Genomic DNA, 19,721 nt, shown 5'->3' with positions numbered 1-19,721 from the left:
AAAGGAGGTTCCCTTGGCAGCTCTCTCCCCTCAGCTCCCAGCTCTGCCCAGCAGCCCCTGAAGTGGCACAAACCAGGATGTGGATGGGCAAGAGCTGCTGAGCAGTGCTAGATTTTTAATCAATCACTAATTAAGGGACTTTGCACATGACATCAACACATTCTAAAGAGTGAGGGGCAGCACTGTTAAAATGGAACAAAGCAGGCAGACTCTAGCCCACATGAAGATCAACATTGCCTGGGAGTTCATTATTCTGAAGCATTTGCAAAACTTAAAAAATCTCTTGGCTTCATGTCTTCCAGTTATCAATACAGGAAAGTTCTGGCAGTTGTTATAAACAAAGTTATAAACTTATATGACAAATAGTCACCAGAATTTTGAAGGAAAAGGGAAACTGGATGTCTCAAAGAAAGACTGCACAAAGGTTGCTTGGTTTTTCTTCCACTCAGAACAGCCCATGAACAGCATCTACAGAAGGATTGCTATGGAAAGGCCAAAGTGAGGGAACAGTTTTTAACTGTTCCTGTTTCCAGCAGGAAGAATTGGATCCCACAATTCCTGAAGGACACACACCCCCATCCCTGGTGCACCAGCAGCAGCACCTGGGCTGGAACCAGAGCAGGTGATTTTACAGTGCAGAGACCAGAACTGCAATTCTTTGGTGGTGCTTCCCTGCCAAAAGGGAGCTCCAGCTCCACTGGGACAGGTGACAGTCCTGTCCTTTTTCCACACACCTGGAAATATGGAGACATGAAGCTGTTGTCCACTGCCACCAGCACTCCCTTCTGCTTCCTGTGCGCCACGTCTGCGCAGGCTTGGATGTCGATCACCTTCAGCGTGGGGTTGGTGGGGCTCTCGAGCCAAACCAGCTGCACAAACCCAGAAATGGCCAGGTCAGAGCTGCCAGTGCTGGGCTGAGTCCCAGGGGCTCTGGAGCCCAGAGGTGCCAGCTCCCCGGGCTTGGTGCGCTGGGGACGGGCAGCGGCCCCGCCACAGCGAGGGGAGGCTCCAGCCGGCTCCTCCGAGCTCAGGGAGGTTTCCCTTCAGCCGGGCTTGAGCCATCCCAGCACATCCCAGCTGGAGAAGGCCTCACACAGCTGGGACAGAGCCTTTTCCCAAAGCATTTCCCAGCGGAGTTCCCTTCCCCTGGGACAGGGGATCTCCCACCCAGCGCCACCGAGCAGCTCCGGCTCCGAGCTCGGCCTTCCCCTGCTCTCTCTCCCCTTTTCCCTTTTCCCTGCTCTCTCTCTCTCCCCTTTTCCCTTTCCCCTGCTCTCTCTCCCCCCTTTTCCCTTTTCCCTGCTCTCTCTCCCCTTTTCCCTTTTCCCTGCTCTCTCTCTCCGGGGTTTTTGCCCTTCTTAGGATGTTTTCCATGAGGCAGCACAGTGGGATATGCTGGGTCCAGCTGTGCCCCGAGCTGCCCCCCTCAGCTTGACACAGCCCCAAACTCAACAGGAGCAAGGATAAAACAATTTAACATCCCTTTAAAACCCATTTCCCTCTCCCTTACCTTGGTCTCTGGTGTAATTGCAGCTTCCAGCTTTTGTAGGTCTGTGCAGTCAATATAATGCACTTTCAAATTAAACTCCTCTTTTATTTTCTCAAATAATTCTCTTGCGCCTAAAAAAATAACCCAAAAATGACAAAATGAAACAACTTCTTTAACTTTCATTCCCTGCTCTCCAGCCTCTTGCATCATGCAGTCAGCAGGGCACAGCTTTATGCTGCACACCAAAAATGGCACATTTTTATTTTCTTTATTTACAAAGTTTAAAGATTGTTGTGGATTTAATGATATGAATTAGTAACAAGGTGGATATGGGATCAGAGTGATTTAGGAAATATTTGAAATCAATGTGGGGTTTATGATCAGGAAGTTAAACAGAGAAGAAGAATCCAGGGGAAGACTCCAGCTACTGCTTCCCATCATTCCATTAAAAATTATTCCTTCCTGTCTTTGAAGCCTTTCCCTGGAAGATTAAAATATTCCAGCAGCAACAGGTGATCAGTGGATGTGCAGCACTCACATTTTCCACACACAGGAAATATTGCCTGGATTAAAAAGGAATTGATGGGGTCCTTTTGCCAAGGTTATCCCCAGGGACTCAGTTCTCCATCAGAGCATGAAGGGATGGAACACAGAGGTGGATTCTGTGAGCTGAAGGAAACATCTGAGGGATGTTTGGTCTTTTGTGAGAAACCCTTTCTTTATAACAAACCAAACCAGAGGAGAAACAATGAAATTCCCCCCTGCAGAAACCAGCGCAGGCTGAGGCTTTAATGGGAATGGACTTTGCCTGACAGACCCACCCTGAGCCCCTCTGAATGAAGAACTGAGCCCCTGCTCTGCCTTAATGACTCTGATTAATTGAGTGGTGGGGGGAGGGCTGGGAGTGAGAGGAGCAGAGATTCCTGCTGGCTCCAGGATCCAGCTGCACTTTGGAGATCACCTGGCAGGGCAGAACTGTGACACGAAAAGCAAATGTGTGTTTGTATTGGATGTGCACAAGCACAGGGAACTCACTGAACAGTCACCATTCCCAGGGAGGACAAAGGGGATTCCTTTCATTTTCCAGCTATTGCTTGGGAAAAGCTGCCAGGGACTGGGCTCTGTAACCTGCCCTGCACAACACCCAGGCTGGATCTGTGTGCCAGGGCCCAGAGCAGGGCCAGCTCTGCTGGTCAGTGACACAGGTGACCCAGCCAGGACACCAGTGCCACAGCAGGGACAGCCAGGCTGTCCTGGGAATCAGAGTGAGCTCACCCTGCTGCAGGACTCTGCCAGAGCTGGCTGCACTCTGCCACTGGGGATGAGTGGAAGGGGCATTGATAAAAACAGGCTTCAAAGAACAGTGAGGTCCTACATGGGAATTCAGAGCTCCTGAGAGCCACAGACGGGTTTGATCCCTTGCACAATGAAGGCTGAAGCCACAGGGTGCTGTACCCACCTCCATAGACATCAACTGTGCAGACAATTTTGTCCCCTGTCTTCAGCAGGTGGCAGATGTTCAGAATTGCTCCCATGCCAGAGGAATAAGCCAAGCCTGAGGAGAAAGGAGTCAGTGGCAGATGGGCAGTGTTTGATGTGACACAACAAGTCAGACTTGCCTTGGCATTCCTCACTTTGCCTCTGAATAGAACCTGTTCTGTCACTGTCTCACTGGGAATGTGGAGCCAGTGAAAGCAGGAGCTCGATGTGCACAGCACAGAACCAGCACAGACACTGGCACAGACTGGAATGGGCTGGGAACAGGGGCTGCCTGCTCCCACTGCCTCCAGTGCTGCTGCACAAGGATGGATCCAGCTCAGCTCAGGCATCAGCCACTGTGAGGAAGCAGGAGCCAAACCCAGGGATGGAGCTGGACTTTCCTGAACGAGAAGTTCAGGGCTCTTCCGCACCTTGGAGCTGCTCCTGCCCATGACCAACAGCCAGAGCCGTGGTCACGGAATCATGGAATGGTTTGGGATGGAGGGACCCCAAAGCCCACCCAGTGCCACGGGCAGGGACAGCTCCCACTGTCCCAGGCTGCTCCAAGCCCCATCCCACCCATGAGGTGCTCACAGTGTTTGGCTCCATCGAGGGCAGCTGCAGCCTTTTCCAGGCAATCCTGAGTGGGGTTCCCACACCGGATGTATTTATAACGCTGGGTTGGGAATAGAAAACAAACACCAGAGAGAGCACCGGGAAAGCTTGGGATAAACCTCTCCCGACCCCCGGCCGCTGTGGAAGCACAGAACCCCAGCTGGGTCCGGCTGGAAGGGAGCACAGCGGCTCCTCCGCTCCCATCGCTGCTCAGCAGGGCCATCCCCGAGCACAGGGCACGGGATGGGGGGCGGGCGGCTCTGGGATGTCCCCAGGGAGGAGATTCCACCGCCTCCCTGGCGAGAGCCCCGCTCCCAGCGGAACGAGATGCTCGCGTTTGCCCGGGAGCTGCCACGTGGGGAAACACCGGCACCGGGAGCTGCCTCCCCTTCCCCGGACCTGCCGCCTCACGGAGGCCCGGCCGGGACACGCTGGGGCCAAAGGGGGGCTCGGTGCCCCGGTGGTGGCCGCACTCACCTTGTTCTTCTTGGGTTCCTCCTGCTTAAAGATGGTGGTGAGCGTGATGGGCGGCACCACGGCCCAGGAACTCCACTGGTCGGGCTCCTGCCCGACGTGGATGGCATGGGTGGCGAAGCGCTTGAAGGGTGGAAGGAAGCCGGGGTAACTCTCAGCTGCCATGGTCGCGGCTCCGGGAGCGGCTGTGGGACCGTCCCTCAGCCCGGCTGCATTTAACGGCACCGCGGGCTCGGCGGGGCGGGGCTTTCGCGCCTCCTCATTGGCTGCGGTGCCAGCGGGGCGGGCCCCCCGCGCCCTCCCATTGGCTGCCGCTGGGGCGGGGCCCGCCCTGCACAGGCAGCGCCTGCCCGCTGGGGGGCGCCCCGCTCCGCGCGCTGTGGGGCCGCTCCCGGGCGCCTTCCCCGGATCCGGGGGCGCCTTTCCCGAGGAATAACCGGGAATAATCCCGGGGAATAACCGGGAATAATCCCGGGGAATAACCGGGAATAATCCCGCAGCACGCGGCTGATCCACAGGGGAGCGGAGTGCTCACTGCCCGGCTGCGCTGCCTGCAGCACCTCAGCACCGGGGAATAGCTCCGGGCGCGGCACAGGCCGGGGGACACCTGCTGGGAACGCTCTGGGGAAGGACCTGCAGGTGCTGAGGGACAAGGAGCTGTCCCTGAGCAGCAGTGACCAGTGTGATCCTGAGGGACAAGGAGCTGTCCCTGAGCAGCAGTGTCCAGTGGAACCCTGAGGGACAAGGAGCTGTCCCTGAGCAGCAGTGTCCAGGGGGATCCTGAGGGACAAGGAGCTGTCCCTGAGCAGCAGTGTCCAGTGTGATCCTGAGGGACAAGGAGCTGTCCCTGAGCAGCAGTGTCCAGGGGGATCCTGAGGGACAAGGAGCTGTCCCTGAGCAGCGGTGTCCAGTGGAACCCTGAGGGACAAAGAGCTGTCCCTGAGCAGCAGTGACCAGTGGGATCCTGGGGTGCCTCGGGCAGAGCATTCCCAGCCGGTCAGGGAGGGATCCTGCCCCTGTGCCCAGCCCTGGAGGCACCTCTGGAGTGTGTGTCCAGCTCTGGATCCTCAGCACAGCAGGGACAGGAGCTCCTGAGCTGAGGAAGGGCCTGGAGCATCTCCGTGCCCAGGAGAGGCTGAGGGAGCTGGGGCTGCTCAGCCTGGAGAGGAGCCCCAGCTGAGAGGGGCCCTCAGCCCTGGCTGTCCCTGGATGTCCCTGGCTGTCCCTGGATGTCCCTGGGTGCAGGGAGGGGCAGAGCAGGACCCAGCCTCTGCTGTGGGGTCAGCAATGGCACCAGAGGATTGGGACTCAATGGGCTGGGAGGGATTTTCCAGCCTCAGGGATCCTGAGAGGAGCAGGAATTACCTGCGGCACCAGGATGGGTCCTTACTGGTCATCCAACATGTGGTGATGAAAAATAGGGCAATATTTCACATTTTACTTACATTTAAAGAATAGAGACAGTAAATTTGTGTGGATTTTACCAGACAATTCATGGATAAGTGCAGTGCTAAAATAACACCTCTGTTCCAGGTCATGTTTTATAGGTTACAGCAAACCCTCGTTACCTGTGTGAGGGTCTGGGTGTGCAGTGTGGTCAAGGGAACCAAAGCAGCGACCTCAGGGAATGAAAAACACAGCTACAGCTTTGGATGGTAGAAATTAATATTTCTGGTGTTTGCTTCTGTAATGTGAGATGTAGAAACAGAATGAAGTTCACACATATACACAAGGAGTTCACAGAGTACACAAAACTGCCTTTGTATTGTTTGTGTTGATAGGCTGGTTCACTACATGGACATTTCTGATTTTGCAACACATTTCAATGTGTTTTCTGCTGGTTGGGAATGAGATATCCAGAGATCTGTGTGGGGACATGGAGGTCGATAAAAAATACACTTTTAATGATTATTTTCAATGTGCAAATTGTAGCACTCTGCTTGGAGAAAATCAGCTGAATGTTCAATCCCAGAATGAACATTTAATAAAGAAAAAATACTCCATGAATATTAATATTCATATTGAGTGGAGAATGAATATTCTCTTGTCTGTGCTATTGGGGGTACCACAGGCACCGTTCAGGGAGAAATGCAGGGAATAATCCCAGCTGGAAGGATCCCAGGGATCCCAGGGATCCCCTGGCCAGCGGGAGGGCAGCTCTCACCTCCCAACCACCCCGGGCAGCCCAGCTCTGGCACGGCCCAGGCTGCCAGGGCTGCACATTCCTTCCCAAATGTGGAGGGACTGCTTGGGAACGGGATAGCAGCGGGATCCTCAGCTGTGCTGCTGGCCTTTCCCTGGAAAACCCAAGGAACCCAAAGCATCAGCAGCACTTGTGTGGGGCAGCCCCTCCACTGGGACAGCCCCTCCATCTCAGCAGGGCCAGGGGCCAAAGGGGAGCTTTGGGATCCTCTCTGCACACAGTCCCTCACCTTTGGGAGAGTTTTGTACTTCTCATTTGGGATTTGATGGTGGAGCTGCTCCTGCTGTTGCTGTCCTGAGCCATCGTTAGGCAGCACAGCCCTTCCGTCCTCCATCATCATCCTCATCATCATCCATCATTACCCATCGTTATCAGTTACAGTCCATCATCATCCTCTGCCCATCATCATTGTCCATCATCCATCATTATCCGTGATCCATCATCATCCATCACTGTCCATCGCTGTCCCTCACCCCTCCAGCCAGAGCCACCTGCTCCTGCAGTGCCAGCACGGGGAGGTGTCTCTGCCTGGGCCAGGGCCACCCGTGTCACCCCCAGGGCCACCCTGGCAGCAGGAAGGTGGCCCTGGATCTGGGCTCTGCAATATCCAATCCAAGGAAAACCACACCCTTTGGGCTTCAGGGAGTTGGAGATGGGAAATACAACCCAGATCTGGGAGCAGCCCAGAGCAGGGGCAGAGGGGTGAGTCCAGGGAAGTCATGAACCAGGAGATATTGAAAGATCCCAAAGGAATCTCTCCAGCTCAGAAAGATGGAATCAGGGAATGTTCCAAGCTGGACCCCACAGGAATCATCCAGTCCAAGCTCTGGCCCTGCACAGACACCCCAAGGATGCCCCCCTGTGCCTGAGCATTGTCCAAGCAGTGCCTGGGCTCTGGCAGCTCTGGGAATGTGAGAGAAACTCGGGATAATCAGGGTATGAGCAGCTGCCTTCTCCCACAAGCTCCCTAAAAAGAGCCCAGGAGCTGGCAGCTCCCAGCCCAGAGCCAGCCTCAGGCTGATATTCCATGTCAAGAAAATCCCACAACAACTCATTGAGAGTTTCCCTCTGGCAGAGCTCTCAGTGCTTTCCCCAAATGAATGGGATAAGGGAAATGCAGGGCAGCAGGAGGCTGAGGAAGCCCAGCAGCTTTTCCTATCATGGGAGACCTTCCTGTGACACAAACCAGACCCTGCTGCTCCCCACAGACCAAGCAGCAGCTCCAGGGCACAGCACGGGCCGGGCTCGCTGGAAAATCATCTGGACCTGAGAGAATCCCCATGGGTGGGCTCTGTGAGCTGAGCTGGTGGAACCAGGAGCCCACCCTCGGGAGGGACAAGGGAAAAAGGGGGAATGACTCCCAGTGCCAGAGGGCAGGGCTGGATGGGATCTTGGGATTGCAGGAATTGTTCCCTGGCAGGGTGGGCAGGCCCTGGAATAGAATTCCCAGAGCAGCTGGGGCTGTCCCTGGATCCCTGGCAGTGCCCAAGGCCAGGCTGGATGGGTTTGGAGCAGCCTGGGACAGTGGGAGCTGTCCCTGCCATGGCTGGGATGGGAATGGGGGGGAGTTGAGGTTTCTCCCGACCCAAACCAGTCTGGGATTCTGGGGAATGAGGAGGTTTGGGTGGGAACACCCCCACTCTGGTTCTGTCAGGATTTAATCCCTCGCTGCAATGAAGGTTATTGTGCCTGTGGCCAATACAGAATTGTCCTTCCTCTCTCCATCCCCCCTCTCCCCTCAGCTCCATCCCCCTCTCTCCCCTCAGCTCCATCTCCCCCTCTCCCCTCAGCTCCATCTCCCCCCTCTCCCCTCAGCTCCATCTCCCCCCTCTCCCCTCAGCTCCATCTCCCCCCTCTCCCCTCAGCTCCATCTCCCCCCTCTCCCCTCAGCTCCATCTCCCCCCTCTCCCCTCAGCTCCATCTCCCCCTCTCCCCTCAGCTCCAGCCCTCCTGCCTTCCCCCAGGAAAATTCCCACAGCTCCAGGGTCTCTCCATCCCGTGATTTTGAACACAAGGAGCATGTGCACATAGGAATATATGCAAGGAAAGGAAAAGAGTGTTTTAATTAAAATTATTCCAATCATTCCCACAGCACATCATTTTTTCAAATGACAAAGATTCATCTTTAGAAAGTTGTTATTTGCCAGGTGTTGGATTTCACTTCATTTTCAATGCTTCATAAAGAATCAAGAGAAGAAAAAAGCTCTTCAGGAAATTTCCAACTTAATTAAAATAAATCTGATCTCAATCAAGTTTTTGAGCTGAGCTGATGGGTGAGAAGAGAATGACCTGAGAGCAGCAGCAGGAACCAGCCCTTGTGCCCCAAACCTGCAGCAGCAGGAGAAACACTGAGCTCTGCTGGCAAAGCAAAGGTAAAGCAAGAGAGGTTTGGTTTTCCGTGTCCTTGTCCACAGCCATGTCCAGTTCCAAGTTCCTTTTTGACCCCCAAGGTTTATTTAAACTGCAGGAAGAAAAGGGAGGGATCATTGTGCTCTGCCCCTCTATCAGCCACACATTTTTATTTTCCTTCCCATATATAAAAGTCACATTTTAGCATTAGATTTTGTTTTCATGCTGGCAAAGAGAAATATGTGGAGTTACTGATGATAATTTTCCCTCTCATAAGAAAACCCCAACATTCCCCCCAATAAAAAACAACCACACACAAAAAGAGAAAATACAGGAACAAACCTTTCCTACCCTCTCTGAAACTCCTCCCTGACAAACCTGAAACTCACCCTGAGCCCTGAGTGAGTCTCCCTCAGCCTGACCTGAGCAGGGAAATTCCCATCACTGCAACCCCTGGGACATCCCAACTGCTCCTGAATCCATGGGAACTGTGCCTGAGACATCCCAACTGCTCCTGAATCCATGGGAACTGTGCCTGGGACATCCCAACTGCTCCTGAATCCATGGGGAACTGCCTGGGACATCCCAACTGCTCCTCAATCCATGGGAACTGTGCCTGGGACATCCCAACTGCTCCTGAATCCATGGGAACTGTGCCTGGGACATCCCAACTGCTCCTCAATCCATGGGAACTGTGCCTGGGACATCCCAGCTCCTCCTGAATCCATGGGGAACTGCCTGGGACATCCCAACTGCTCCTCAATCCATGGGAACTGTGCCTGGGACATCCCAACTGCTCCTGAATCCATGGGAACTGTGTCTGGGACATCCCAACTGCTCCTCAATCCATGGGGAACTGCCTGGGACATCCCAACTGCTCCTGAATCCATGGGAACTGTGCCTGGGACATCCCAACTGTTCCTGAATCCATGGGGAACTGTGCCTGAGCAGAGGGAAACTCTAAATCCACAGCCCAGGGTCCATCTGGGAGGAGCTGAAGGTTGGTTGGGGATTATTTTTGGGGGGGAGCTCCTCACTCACCGCAGCCTTCAGGGCCTGGTCCAGGTCTTTGATCAAATCCTCCTCATCCTCCAGCCCCACCGAGAGGCGGATCAAGGTGTCAGTGATTCCCAGCCTGTTCTTGAGATCTTGATCCATCGAGCGATGGCTCATGGTGGCCCTGCAGGGACAAAAACCATCATTGATCTCATGAATTTGGGAGTTTTATTGACAGAAGCAGCCAGGCTGGTTCCCTGCCAGCTCCCCTGCAATGGCAGCAGGATCTGACACCTCCCCTGTGCCACTCCTGTGACCCCACAGGTGCAAAGAGCTCCTGGCAGCACTTCCTGCAAATGATGGGAATGCTCACAAGGCAGGGAACTGCATCTCCAGGGCACAAATGATTAAGAAGTGGATACAGAAACATCTGGATCTGAAGAAGGAGAAAATCCTATTCCTCTTCCTTGCTGAGCTGTTTTTTATTCTACAGGAGCGCTGTAAGCTCTGCATGTGGGCAATGTGCAAGCTGCAGTATAAAATCTCCTGGTTTCCCCTCTGGTTTCTCAGATCCCCCCTCAAGCTGTCCCAGTGACTCTGGAGGGTTTATTCTCTCCAGCTACAGAGGACAGAGCAAGAAGGCATTTCCCCAAGTGCTCAGTCACTGGCACCAGCTCCTTTCAGCTGCTGCAGGGGTTCAGGATTTGCTGTTACCCTGAAGTCAGTAAGTGAAATGATTTAGCATTTCCACACACTCACTCATTTCCATGCACCTTCTCAAAAAGCAAATTGGCTTTGAGGAAAACCATGCAATCCCATGAAAATCCTGTTTTGAGCAGTTCAAAAGTCCCCCAGGAGGCCCTGCCAGGGAGCCAGAGGCAGCTGGGTGCACACAGTGACCGTGCCCTCTGTGGGAGCAGAGAGCAGGGCATTCCTCAATCCCAGCTGCTCCTGATCCCAGCACTCAGCAGCTCCTGGGATTGTCTTCATGGACACCGAGTGTGCTCAGCCCTGCAGGCACAATTCCTCTGTCTCTGCACTCCCACACAATTCCCTCCCTCTGGAACCCCCCCTGGCTTTGTGCTGCACAACAGCCCCGAGTTTCACTGCAGCCAAAACAGCTTTGGGGGCTGGAAAACCGTGGGGATGTTGTGGTGCTCTGCAGCTTTTGAGGCTCTGAGGATGGAAGGATGAACTCACGGATGCTCTGCCAGGCTCTCGTAGCTACCCAGACTAAAAGCCAGGGTAAACACCTGTGGGAGAAAGGGAAGGAGCTCATGGATTCACTGAAAGAGAGCTGATGGAATCAGGGAATATCCTGAGTTGCCCACAGGGATCATTGATCCAGCCCCTGGCCTTGCACAGACACCCCAACAATCCCACCCTGAGCATCCCTGGCAGCGCTGTCCAAACCCTCCTGGAGCTCCGGCAGCCCCGGGGCTGGGACCTCTTCAAGGACTTTGAGGAAAAAGGAAAGTTGAGGGACTCCTTTTCCCCAAGCTTTTCTATAATAACTTTCATATTCTAAAGTGTAATAGGTGTAATTAGGGAATAAAGTTCACATCTGGCAGGTAAGAGCCAAGACTGAAAACAGACTCATCCTGGCCCATCCCTGGGAGTGTTCTTGGGTGGACCCAAGCAGGCACTCGCAGAGCCAGGGGCTCCCTCTCTGCCCCACGAGTCAGGGCTTTCCTCAGTGGCTCTCCCTCCCTCCTGAGGGCACTTTGCAACAGCCCAGCAGAGCTGCCCAGGCTGCAGAAAGCCCTTGGTCAGCAGCAGCTCCTGGGCTCAGCTGGCCACCCTCACCCTGGGAGCAAACAAACACTTCCAAGGGGCTGAGGTGTCCCTTTGTTCCCTCTCATTAACCCCCATGGACAAATTATCCATGGTTTGAGAGAGACACACACACAGCACTTGGCAGGAAAAGCCACTTCCAGCCTCCCCTCAGCAGGGCAGGTTCAGCTCCCTCTGAGGGCGATTTTATTCCTTTACCTTCAGGTTCTTGAGGAAGGCAATGGCATTTTCTTTTTCCCCTTTGATGTAGAAGCTGACCATGCCAGAAACACCCGTGCACTGCTTCAGCACCACAGGGTACTGGGGGTGGGAAGACAACCCTGGAATGGAGAGAGTTGGGAGAATTCCCAGTGAATTCCAGTCCAGAGCTGGGCACCCAGCCCCAGGAACGTGGCACCACAGATCCCACATCCCTGCCCTGGGATGCTCCCAGATCCCTGCCCTGGGATGCTCCCACATCCCTGCCCTGGGATGCTCCCAGATCCCTGCCCACTCACCTGGGTAAATGACCTTCTCCACCCTGGGATGGGTTTCCAGGAACTTGGCCACAGCCAGGCCGTTGTGGAAGTGCAGCTTCATCCGGATGTGCAGAGTCTTGAGCCCCCGGTTACACATGTAACAGTCAAAGGGAGAGGGAACAGCTCCCAGGCCTGTGGGAACAGGAACAGAATTTCTCAGAATTCCACAGCAGTGTTGGTGTTTTGCATTTAGCAATGACAAACACACCCTCATCTCCAGCATTCCTGAGCTTAGAACAAGTGGGAAGACACCCGAGGCAATCTCTGTTCCTCATCTCCCACATTGGGGAGCCAATTAATGAGGCAAATTAACGAGCTCAGGCCTCAAGGATTACATTTATTTGGCACAATGACATTCCCTGCTGAGGGCACAACCCTGGAGAGGAATTTATTCCTGACAAGAGGGAGGAAAATTCCTGGAATCAACAGAGATCAGAAAATCCTGCATTAGGCACACCCTGATGGGTGAGTGAGTTTCAAACCCCCCAAACTGCAGCTGGGCACCTCAAGGGTTTCAGGATAGACCTCAGTGCTCCCCTGAAGTGCCTGGGAAGTGGAGACCAATGTCTCTCCTTTCATTGGAGTTTTTACTGGAGGATTTTTAATTGCACTTTACTCAGTTCTGCCCATTCAAGTCACATTCCCAGGCAGATTTCCCACTTGTGTGCATGCACACCCTCCCCAGCAGGAGCTGTGGATGTGAACAGGATTCCTGTCAGGAATTCCTTGTCTGGACTTACGGATCTGCAGGGATTTGAGCCTCTCATAGAGATCATCCCGGTTTACAGAGACCAGGCCCAAGAGAACATCGCTGTGCCCTACAAATGACAGGGGACAAGAATGGGATCAGCCACTCCAGCTGCTCCAGGCTCCTGCCACAAACCCCCAGGGACACCTCCCACCAGCCCAGGCTGCTCCAAGCCCTGTCCAGCCTGGCCTTGGACATTCCAGGCATCCAGGGGCAGCCACAGCTGCTCTGGGCACCTGTGCCAGGGCCTGCCCACCCTCCTGGCCAGGAATTCCTTCCCAATCTCCCATCTAACCCTGCCCTAAGGATGTGCTCAACCCTCAGACTCACCATTCATGTACTTGGTTGCAGAAGACACACAAATATCAGCCCCCAGGGACAAAGGACGCTGAAAGAAAAGGAAAATAACACCTTAACTCAAGTTTGGGTGCACTCAGGTTCATTCCCAGCCATTCAAGGGGCTGGGAGCTTACACAGGAAAAATAAGTGTTGGAACAAACACAGTAACCTGAGGATAACAAGAGAACATGTGCTAAAAGCAGCAGCACAGGGAGGCACCCTGAATTCAAGGTAAGCACAGGAAAATGGGATTTAAAAGCACTGCTGCAGCTCCCACAGGCTCCAGGGAGAGAAGAGAGTGAGCACATCCACAGACAGTGCACAGCTGGGAAAAACCAGTTCTATTGCTCAGCTGAGGCAGGGACAAATCATGGCATTCACCCACAAAGTGCATTTCCATGGGAAATGAAGGACTCTACTGCAAAGCAAAAGAACTGCTTTGTTTTCCAGGTGTTGGAGAGCCTGCCCTGCAGGAGCTGAGGACAGGAGGAAAGGAGGTTCCCTTGGCAGCTCTCTCCCCTCAGCTCCCAGCTCTCTGCCCAGCAGCCCCTGAAGTGGCACAAACCAGGATGTGGATGGGCAAGAGCTGCTGAGCAGTGACAGATTTCTAATCAATCACTAATTAAGGGACTTTGCACGTGATATCAACACATTCTAAAGAGTGAGGGGCATCACTGTTAAAATGGAACAAAGCAGGCAGACTCTAGCCCACATGAAGATCAACAATGTCTGGGAGTTCATTATTCTGAAGCATTTGCAAAACTTAAAAAATCTCTTGGCTTCATGTCTTCCAGTTATCAATACAGGAAAGTTCTGGCACTTGTTATAAACAAAGTTATAAACTTATATGACAAATATTCACCAGAATTTTGAAGGAAAAAGGATGTCTCAAAGAAAGACTGCACAAAGGTTGCTTGGCTTTTCTTCCACTCGGAACAGCCCATGAACAGCATCTACAGAAGGATTGCTATGGAAAGGCCAAAGTGAGGGAACAGTTTTTAACTGTTCCTGTTTCCAGCAGGAAGAATTGGATCCCACCATTCCTGAAGGACACACAGCCCCATCCCTGGTGCACCAGCAGCAGCACCTGGGCTGGAACCAGAGCAGGTGATTTTACAATGCAGAGACCAGAACTGTAATTCTTTAGTGGTGCTTTCCTTGCCAAAAGGGAGCTCCAGCTCCACTGGGACAGGTGACAGTCCTGTCCTTTTTCCACACACCTGGAAATATGGAGACATGAAGCTGTTGTCCACTGCCACCAGCACTCCCTTCTGCTTCCTGTGCACCACATCTGCGCAGGCTTGGATGTCGATCACCTTCAGCACGGGGTTGGTGGGGCTCTCGAGCCAAACCAGCTGCACAAACCCAGAAATGGCCAGGTCAGAGCTGCCAGTGCTGGGCTGAGTCCCAGGGACTCTGGAGCCCAGAGGTGCCAGCTCCCCGGGCTTGGTGCGCTGGGGACGGGCAGCGGCCCCGCCACAGCGAGGGGAGGCTCCAGCCGGCTCCTCCGAGCTCAGGGAGGTTTCCCTTCAGCCGGGCTTGAGCCATCCCAGCACATCCCAGCTGGAGAAGGCCTCACACAGCCAGGACAGAGCCTTTTCCCAAAGCCTTTCCCAGAGGAGTTCCCTTCCCCTGGGGCAGGGGATCTCCCACCCAGCGCCACCGAGCAGCTCCGGCTCCAAGCTCGGCCTTCCCCTGCTCTCTCTCCCCTTTTCCCTTTTCCCTGCTCTCTCTCTCCCCTTTTCCCTTTCCCCTGCTCTCTCTCTCTCCCCTTTTCCCTTTTCCCTGCTCTCTCTCTCTCCCCTTTTCCCTTTTCCCTGCTCTCTCACCCCTTTTCCCTTTTCCCTGCTCTCTCTCTCCCCTTTTCCCTTTTCCCTGCTCTCTCTCTCTCCCCTTTTCCCTTTTCCCTGCTCTCTCTCTCTCCCCTTTTCCCTTTCCCCTGCTCTCTCTCTCTCCCCTTTTCCCTTTCCCCTGCTCTCTCTCTCTCCCCTTTTCCCTTTTCCCTGCTCTCTCTCCCCTTTTCCCTGCTCTCTCTCTCCCCTTTTCCCTGCTCTCTCTCTCCAGGATTTTTGCCCTTCTTAGGATGTTTTCCATGAGGCAGCACAGTGGGATATGCTGGGTCCAGCTGTGCCCCGAGCTGCCCCCCTCAGCTTGACACAGCCCCAAACTCAACAGGAGCAAGGATAAAACAATTTAACATCCCTTTAAAACCCATTTCCCTCTCCCTTACCTTGGTCTCTGGTGTAATTGCAGCTTCCAGCTTTTGTAGGTCTGTGCAGTCAACATAAACCACTTTCAAATTAAACTCCTCTTTTATTTTCTCAAATAATTCTCTTGCGCCTAAAAAAATAACCCAAAAATGACAAAATGAAACAACTTCCTTAACTTTCATTCCCTGCTCTCCAGCCTCTTGCATCATGCAGTCAGGAGGGCACAGCTTTATGCTGCACACCAAAAATGGCACATTTTTATTTTCTTTATTTACAAAGTTTAAAGATTGTTGTGGATTTAATGATATGAATTAGTAACAAGGTGAATATGGGATCAGAGTGATTTAGGAAGTATTTGAAATCAATGTGGGGTTTATGATCAGGAAGTTAAACAGAGAAGAAGAATCAAGGGGAAGACTCCAGCTACTGCTTCCCATCATTCCATTAAAAATTATTCCTTCCTGTCTTTGAAGCCTTTCCCTGGAAGATTAAAATATTCCAGCAGCAACAGGTGATCAGTGGATGTGCAGCACTCACATTTTCCACACACAGGAAATATTGCCTGGATTAAAAAGGAATTGATGGGGTCCTTTTGCCAAGGTTATCCCCAGGGACTCAGTTCTCCATTTGAGCATGAAGGGATGGAACACAGAGGTGGATTCTGTGAGCTGAAGGAAACATCTGAGGGATGTTTGGTCTTTTGTGAGAAACCCTTTCTTTATAACAAACCAAACCAGAGGAGAAACAATGAAATTCCCCCCTGCAGAAACCAGCGCAGGCTGAGGCTTTAATGGGAATGGACTTTGCCTGACAGACCCACCCTGAGCCCCTCTGAATGAAGAACTGAGCCCCTGCTCTGCCTTAATGACTCTGATTAATTGAGTGGTGGGGGGAGGGCTGGGAGTGAGAGGAGCAGAGATTCCTGCTGGCTCCAGGATCCAGCTGCACTTTGGAGATCACCTGGCAGGGCAGAACTGTGACACGAAAAGCAAATGTGTGTTTGTATTGGATGTGCACAAGCAGAGGGAACTCACTGAACAGTCACCATTCCCAGGGAGGACAAAGGGGATTCCTTTCATTTTCCAGCTATTGCTTGGGAAAAGCTGCCAGGGGCTGGGCTCTGTAACCTGCCCTGCACAACACCCAGGCTGGATCTGTGTGCCAGGGCCCAGAGCAGGGCCAGCTCTGCTGGTCAGTGACACAGGTGACCCAGCCAGGACACCAGTGCCACAGCAGGGACAGCCAGGCTGTCCTGGGAATCAGAGTGAGCTCACCCTGCTGCAGGACTCTGCCAGAGCTGGCTGCACTCTGCCACTGGGGAGGTGAGTGGAAGGGGCACTGATAAAAACAGGCTTCAAAGAACAGTGAGGTCCTACATGGGAATTCAGAGCTCCTGAGAGCCACAGACGGGTTTGATCCCTTGCACAATGAAGGCTGAAGCCACAGGGTGCTGTACCCACCTCCATAGACATCAACCGTGCAGACAATTTTGTCCCCTGTCTTCAGCAGGTGGCAGATGTTCAGAATTGCTCCCATGCCAGAGGAAAAAGCCAAGCCTGAGGAGAAAGGAGTCAGTGGCAGATGGGCAGTGTTTGATGTGACACAACAAGTCAGACTTGCCTTGGCATTCCTCACTTTGCCTCTGAATAGAACCTGTTCTGTCACTGTCTCACTGGGAATGTGGAGCCAGTGAAAGCAGGAGCTCGATGTGCACAGCACAGAACCAGCACAGACACTGGCACAGACTGGGACAGACTGGAATGGGCTGGGAACAGGGGCTGCCTGCTCCCACTGCCTCCAGTGCTGCTGCACAAGGATGGATCCAGCTCAGCTCAGGCATCAGCCACTGTGAGGAAGCAGGAGCCAAACCCAGGGATGGAGCTGGACTTTCCTGAGCGAGAAGTTCAGGGCTCTTCCCCACCCTGGAGCTGCTCCTGCCCACAACCAACAGCCAGAGCCGTGGTCATGGAATCATGGAATGGTTTGGGATGGAGGGACCCCAAAGCCCACCCAGTGCCACGGGCAGGGACAGCTCCCACTGTCCCAGGCTGCTCCAAGCCCCATCCCACCCATGAGGTGCTCACAGTATTTGGCTCCATCGAGGGCAGCTGCAGCCTTTTCCAGGCAATCCTGAGTGGGGTTCCCACACCGGATGTATTTATAACGCTAGGTTGGGAATAGAAAACAAACATCAGAGAGAGCACCGGGAAAGCTTGGGATAAACCTCTCCCGACCCCCGGCCGCTGCGGGAGCACAGAACCCCAGCTGGGTCCGGCTGGAAGGGAGCACAGCGGCTCCTCCGCTCCCATCGCTGCTCAGCAGGGCCATCCCCGAGCACAGGGCACGGGATGGGGGACGGGCGGCTCTGGGATGTCCCCAGGGAGGAGATTCCACCGCCTCCCTGGCGAGAGCCCCGCTGCCAGCGGAACGAGATGCTCGCGTTTGCCCGGGAGCTGCCACGTGGGGAAACACCGGCACCGGGAGCTGCCTCCCCTTCCCCGGACCTGCCGCCTCACGGAACCCCGGCCGGGACACGCTGGGGCCGGAGCAGGACACGGTGCCCCGGTGGCGGCCGCACTCACCTCGTTCTTCCCGGGCGCCCGCTGCTCGAATACGGTGGTGAGCGTGATGGGCGGCACCACGGCCAAGGAACGCCACTGCTCGGGCTCCTGCCCGACGTGGATGGCATCGGTGGCGAAGCGCTCGAAGGGTGGAAGGAAGCCGGGGTAACTCTCACCTGCCATGGTCGCGGCTCCGGGAGCGGCTGTGGGACCGTCCCTCAGCCCGGCTGCATTTAACGGCACCGCGGGCTCGGCGGGGCGGGGCTTTCGCGCCTCCTCATTGGCTGCGGTGCCGGCGGGGCGGGGCCCCCCGCGCCCTCCCATTGGCTGCCGCTGGGGCGGGGCCCGCCCTGCACAGGCAGCGCCTGCCCGCTGGGGGGCGCCCCGCTCCGCGCGCTGTGGGGCCGCTCCCGGGCGCCTTCCCCGGATCCGGGGGCGCCTTTCCCGGCGAATAACCGGGAATAATCCCGGGGAATAACCGGGAATAATCCCGCAGCACGCGGCTGATCCATAGGGGAGTGGAGTGCTCACTGCCCGGCTGCGCTGCCTGCAGCACCTCAGCACCGGGGAATAGCTCCGGGCGCGGCACAGGCCGGGGGGCACCTGCTGGGAACGCTCTGGGGAAGGACCTGCAGGTGCTGAGGGACAAGGAGCTGTCCCTAAGCAGCAGTGACCAGTGGAACCCTGAGGGACAAGGAGCTGTCCCTGAGCAGCAGTGACCGGGGGACCCTGAGGGACAAGGAGCTGTCCCTGAGCAGCAGTGTCCAGTGTGATCCTGAGGGACAAGGAGCTGTCCCTGAGCAGCAGTGACCAGTGGAACCCTGAGGGACAAGGAGCTGTCCCTGAGCAGCAGTGACCGGGGGACCCTGAGGGACAAGGAGCTGTCCCTGAGCAGCAGTGTCCAGTGTGATCCTGAGGGACAAGGAGCTGTCCCTGAGCAGCAGTGACCAGTGGAACCCTGAGGGACAACGAGCTGTCCCTGAGCAGCAGTGTCCAGTGTGATCCTGAGGGACAAGGAGCTGTCCCTGAGCAGCAGTGTCCAGGGGGACCCTGAGGGACAAGGAGCTGTCCCTGAGCAGCAGTGACCAGTGGAACCCTGAGGGACAAGGAGCTGTCCCTGAGCAGCAGTGACCAGTGGAACCCTGAGGGACAAGGAGCTGTCCCTGAGCAGCAGTGACCAGGGGGATCCTGGGGTGCCTCGGGCAGAGCATTCCCAGCCGGTCAGGGAGGGATCCTGCCCCTGTGCCCAGCCCTGGAGGCACCTCTGGAGTGTGTGTCCAGCTCTGGATCCTCAGCACAGCAGGGACAGGAGCTCCTGAGCTGAGGAAGGGCCTGGAGCATCTCCGTGCCCAGGAGAGGCTGAGGGAGCTGGGGCTGCTCAGCCTGGAGAGGAGCCCCAGCTGAGAGGGACCCTCAGCCCTGGCTGTCCCTGGCTGTCCCTCTGTCCCTGGCTGTCCCTGGGTGCAGGGAGGGGCAGAGCAGGACCCAGCCTCTGCTGTGGGGTCAGCAATGGCACCAGAGGATTGGGACTCAATGGGCTGGGAGGGATTTTCCAGCCTCAGGGATCCTGAGAGGAACAGGAATTACCTGCAGCACCAGGATGGGTCCTTACTGGTCATCCAACATATGGAGATGAAAAATAGGGCAATATTTCACATTTTACTTACATATAAAGAGTAGAGACAGTAAATTTGTGTGGATTTTACCAGACAATTCATGGATAAGTGCAGTGCTAAAATAACACCTCTGTCCCAGGTCATGTTTTATAGGTTACAGCAAACCCTCGTTACCTGTGTGAGGGTCTGGGTGTGCAGTGTGGTCAAGGGAACCAAAGCAGCGACCTCAGGGAACGAAAAACACAGCTACAGCTTTGGATGGTAGAAATTAACATTTCTCGTGTTTGCTTCTGTAATGTGAGATGTAGAAACAGAATGAAGTTCACACAT

General features: G+C 54.7%; 2 protein-coding genes across 3 annotated transcripts in view; both read right to left on the bottom strand.

Annotated features, from left to right (window-relative positions):
* The window catches only part of LOC131580855 (cystathionine gamma-lyase-like), a 34,937-nt gene that overhangs the window by 4,118 nt on the left and 11,098 nt on the right, over window positions 1-19,721 (bottom strand). The window contains exons 3-5 of the mRNA XM_058842549.1: window positions 2,949-3,044; window positions 1,511-1,620; window positions 735-869 (exon numbers count right to left, since the gene is read on the bottom strand). Of these exons, the coding sequence (XP_058698532.1) occupies window positions 735-869; window positions 1,511-1,620; window positions 2,949-3,044 (341 nt within the window). The remainder of the gene's footprint in view (window positions 1-734; window positions 870-1,510; window positions 1,621-2,948; window positions 3,045-19,721) is intronic.
* On the bottom strand, window positions 8,308-18,007 carry LOC131580854 (cystathionine gamma-lyase-like). 2 transcript variants are annotated; one of them, XM_058842548.1, is made up of 12 exons: window positions 17,797-18,007; window positions 17,299-17,380; window positions 16,675-16,770; window positions 15,235-15,344; window positions 14,225-14,359; window positions 12,996-13,053; window positions 12,658-12,735; window positions 11,897-12,049; window positions 11,598-11,719; window positions 10,806-10,858; window positions 9,651-9,789; window positions 8,308-8,721 (listed from the first exon to the last, which is right to left on the bottom strand). In XM_058842548.1, the coding sequence occupies exons 1-12, from the start codon at window positions 17,956-17,958 to the stop codon at window positions 8,713-8,715; spliced, it is 1,197 nt and encodes a 398-aa protein (XP_058698531.1). In that variant the 5' UTR covers window positions 17,959-18,007; the 3' UTR covers window positions 8,308-8,712. The 2 variants fall into 2 exon arrangements, with proteins under 2 accessions (XP_058698531.1, XP_058698530.1); XM_058842547.1 differs by lacking the exon at window positions 8,308-8,721 and adding an exon at window positions 8,729-9,180 and having other exon boundaries at window positions 9,548-9,789.

Source organism: Poecile atricapillus, chromosome 7 (assembly GCF_030490865.1).
Source record: "Poecile atricapillus isolate bPoeAtr1 chromosome 7, bPoeAtr1.hap1, whole genome shotgun sequence".
In the NCBI taxonomy this organism is placed as follows: domain Eukaryota; kingdom Metazoa; phylum Chordata; class Aves; order Passeriformes; family Paridae; genus Poecile; species Poecile atricapillus.
The sequence above is the reverse complement of the archived record's forward strand: the minus strand, read 5'-3'. Positions and strand labels throughout refer to the sequence as shown.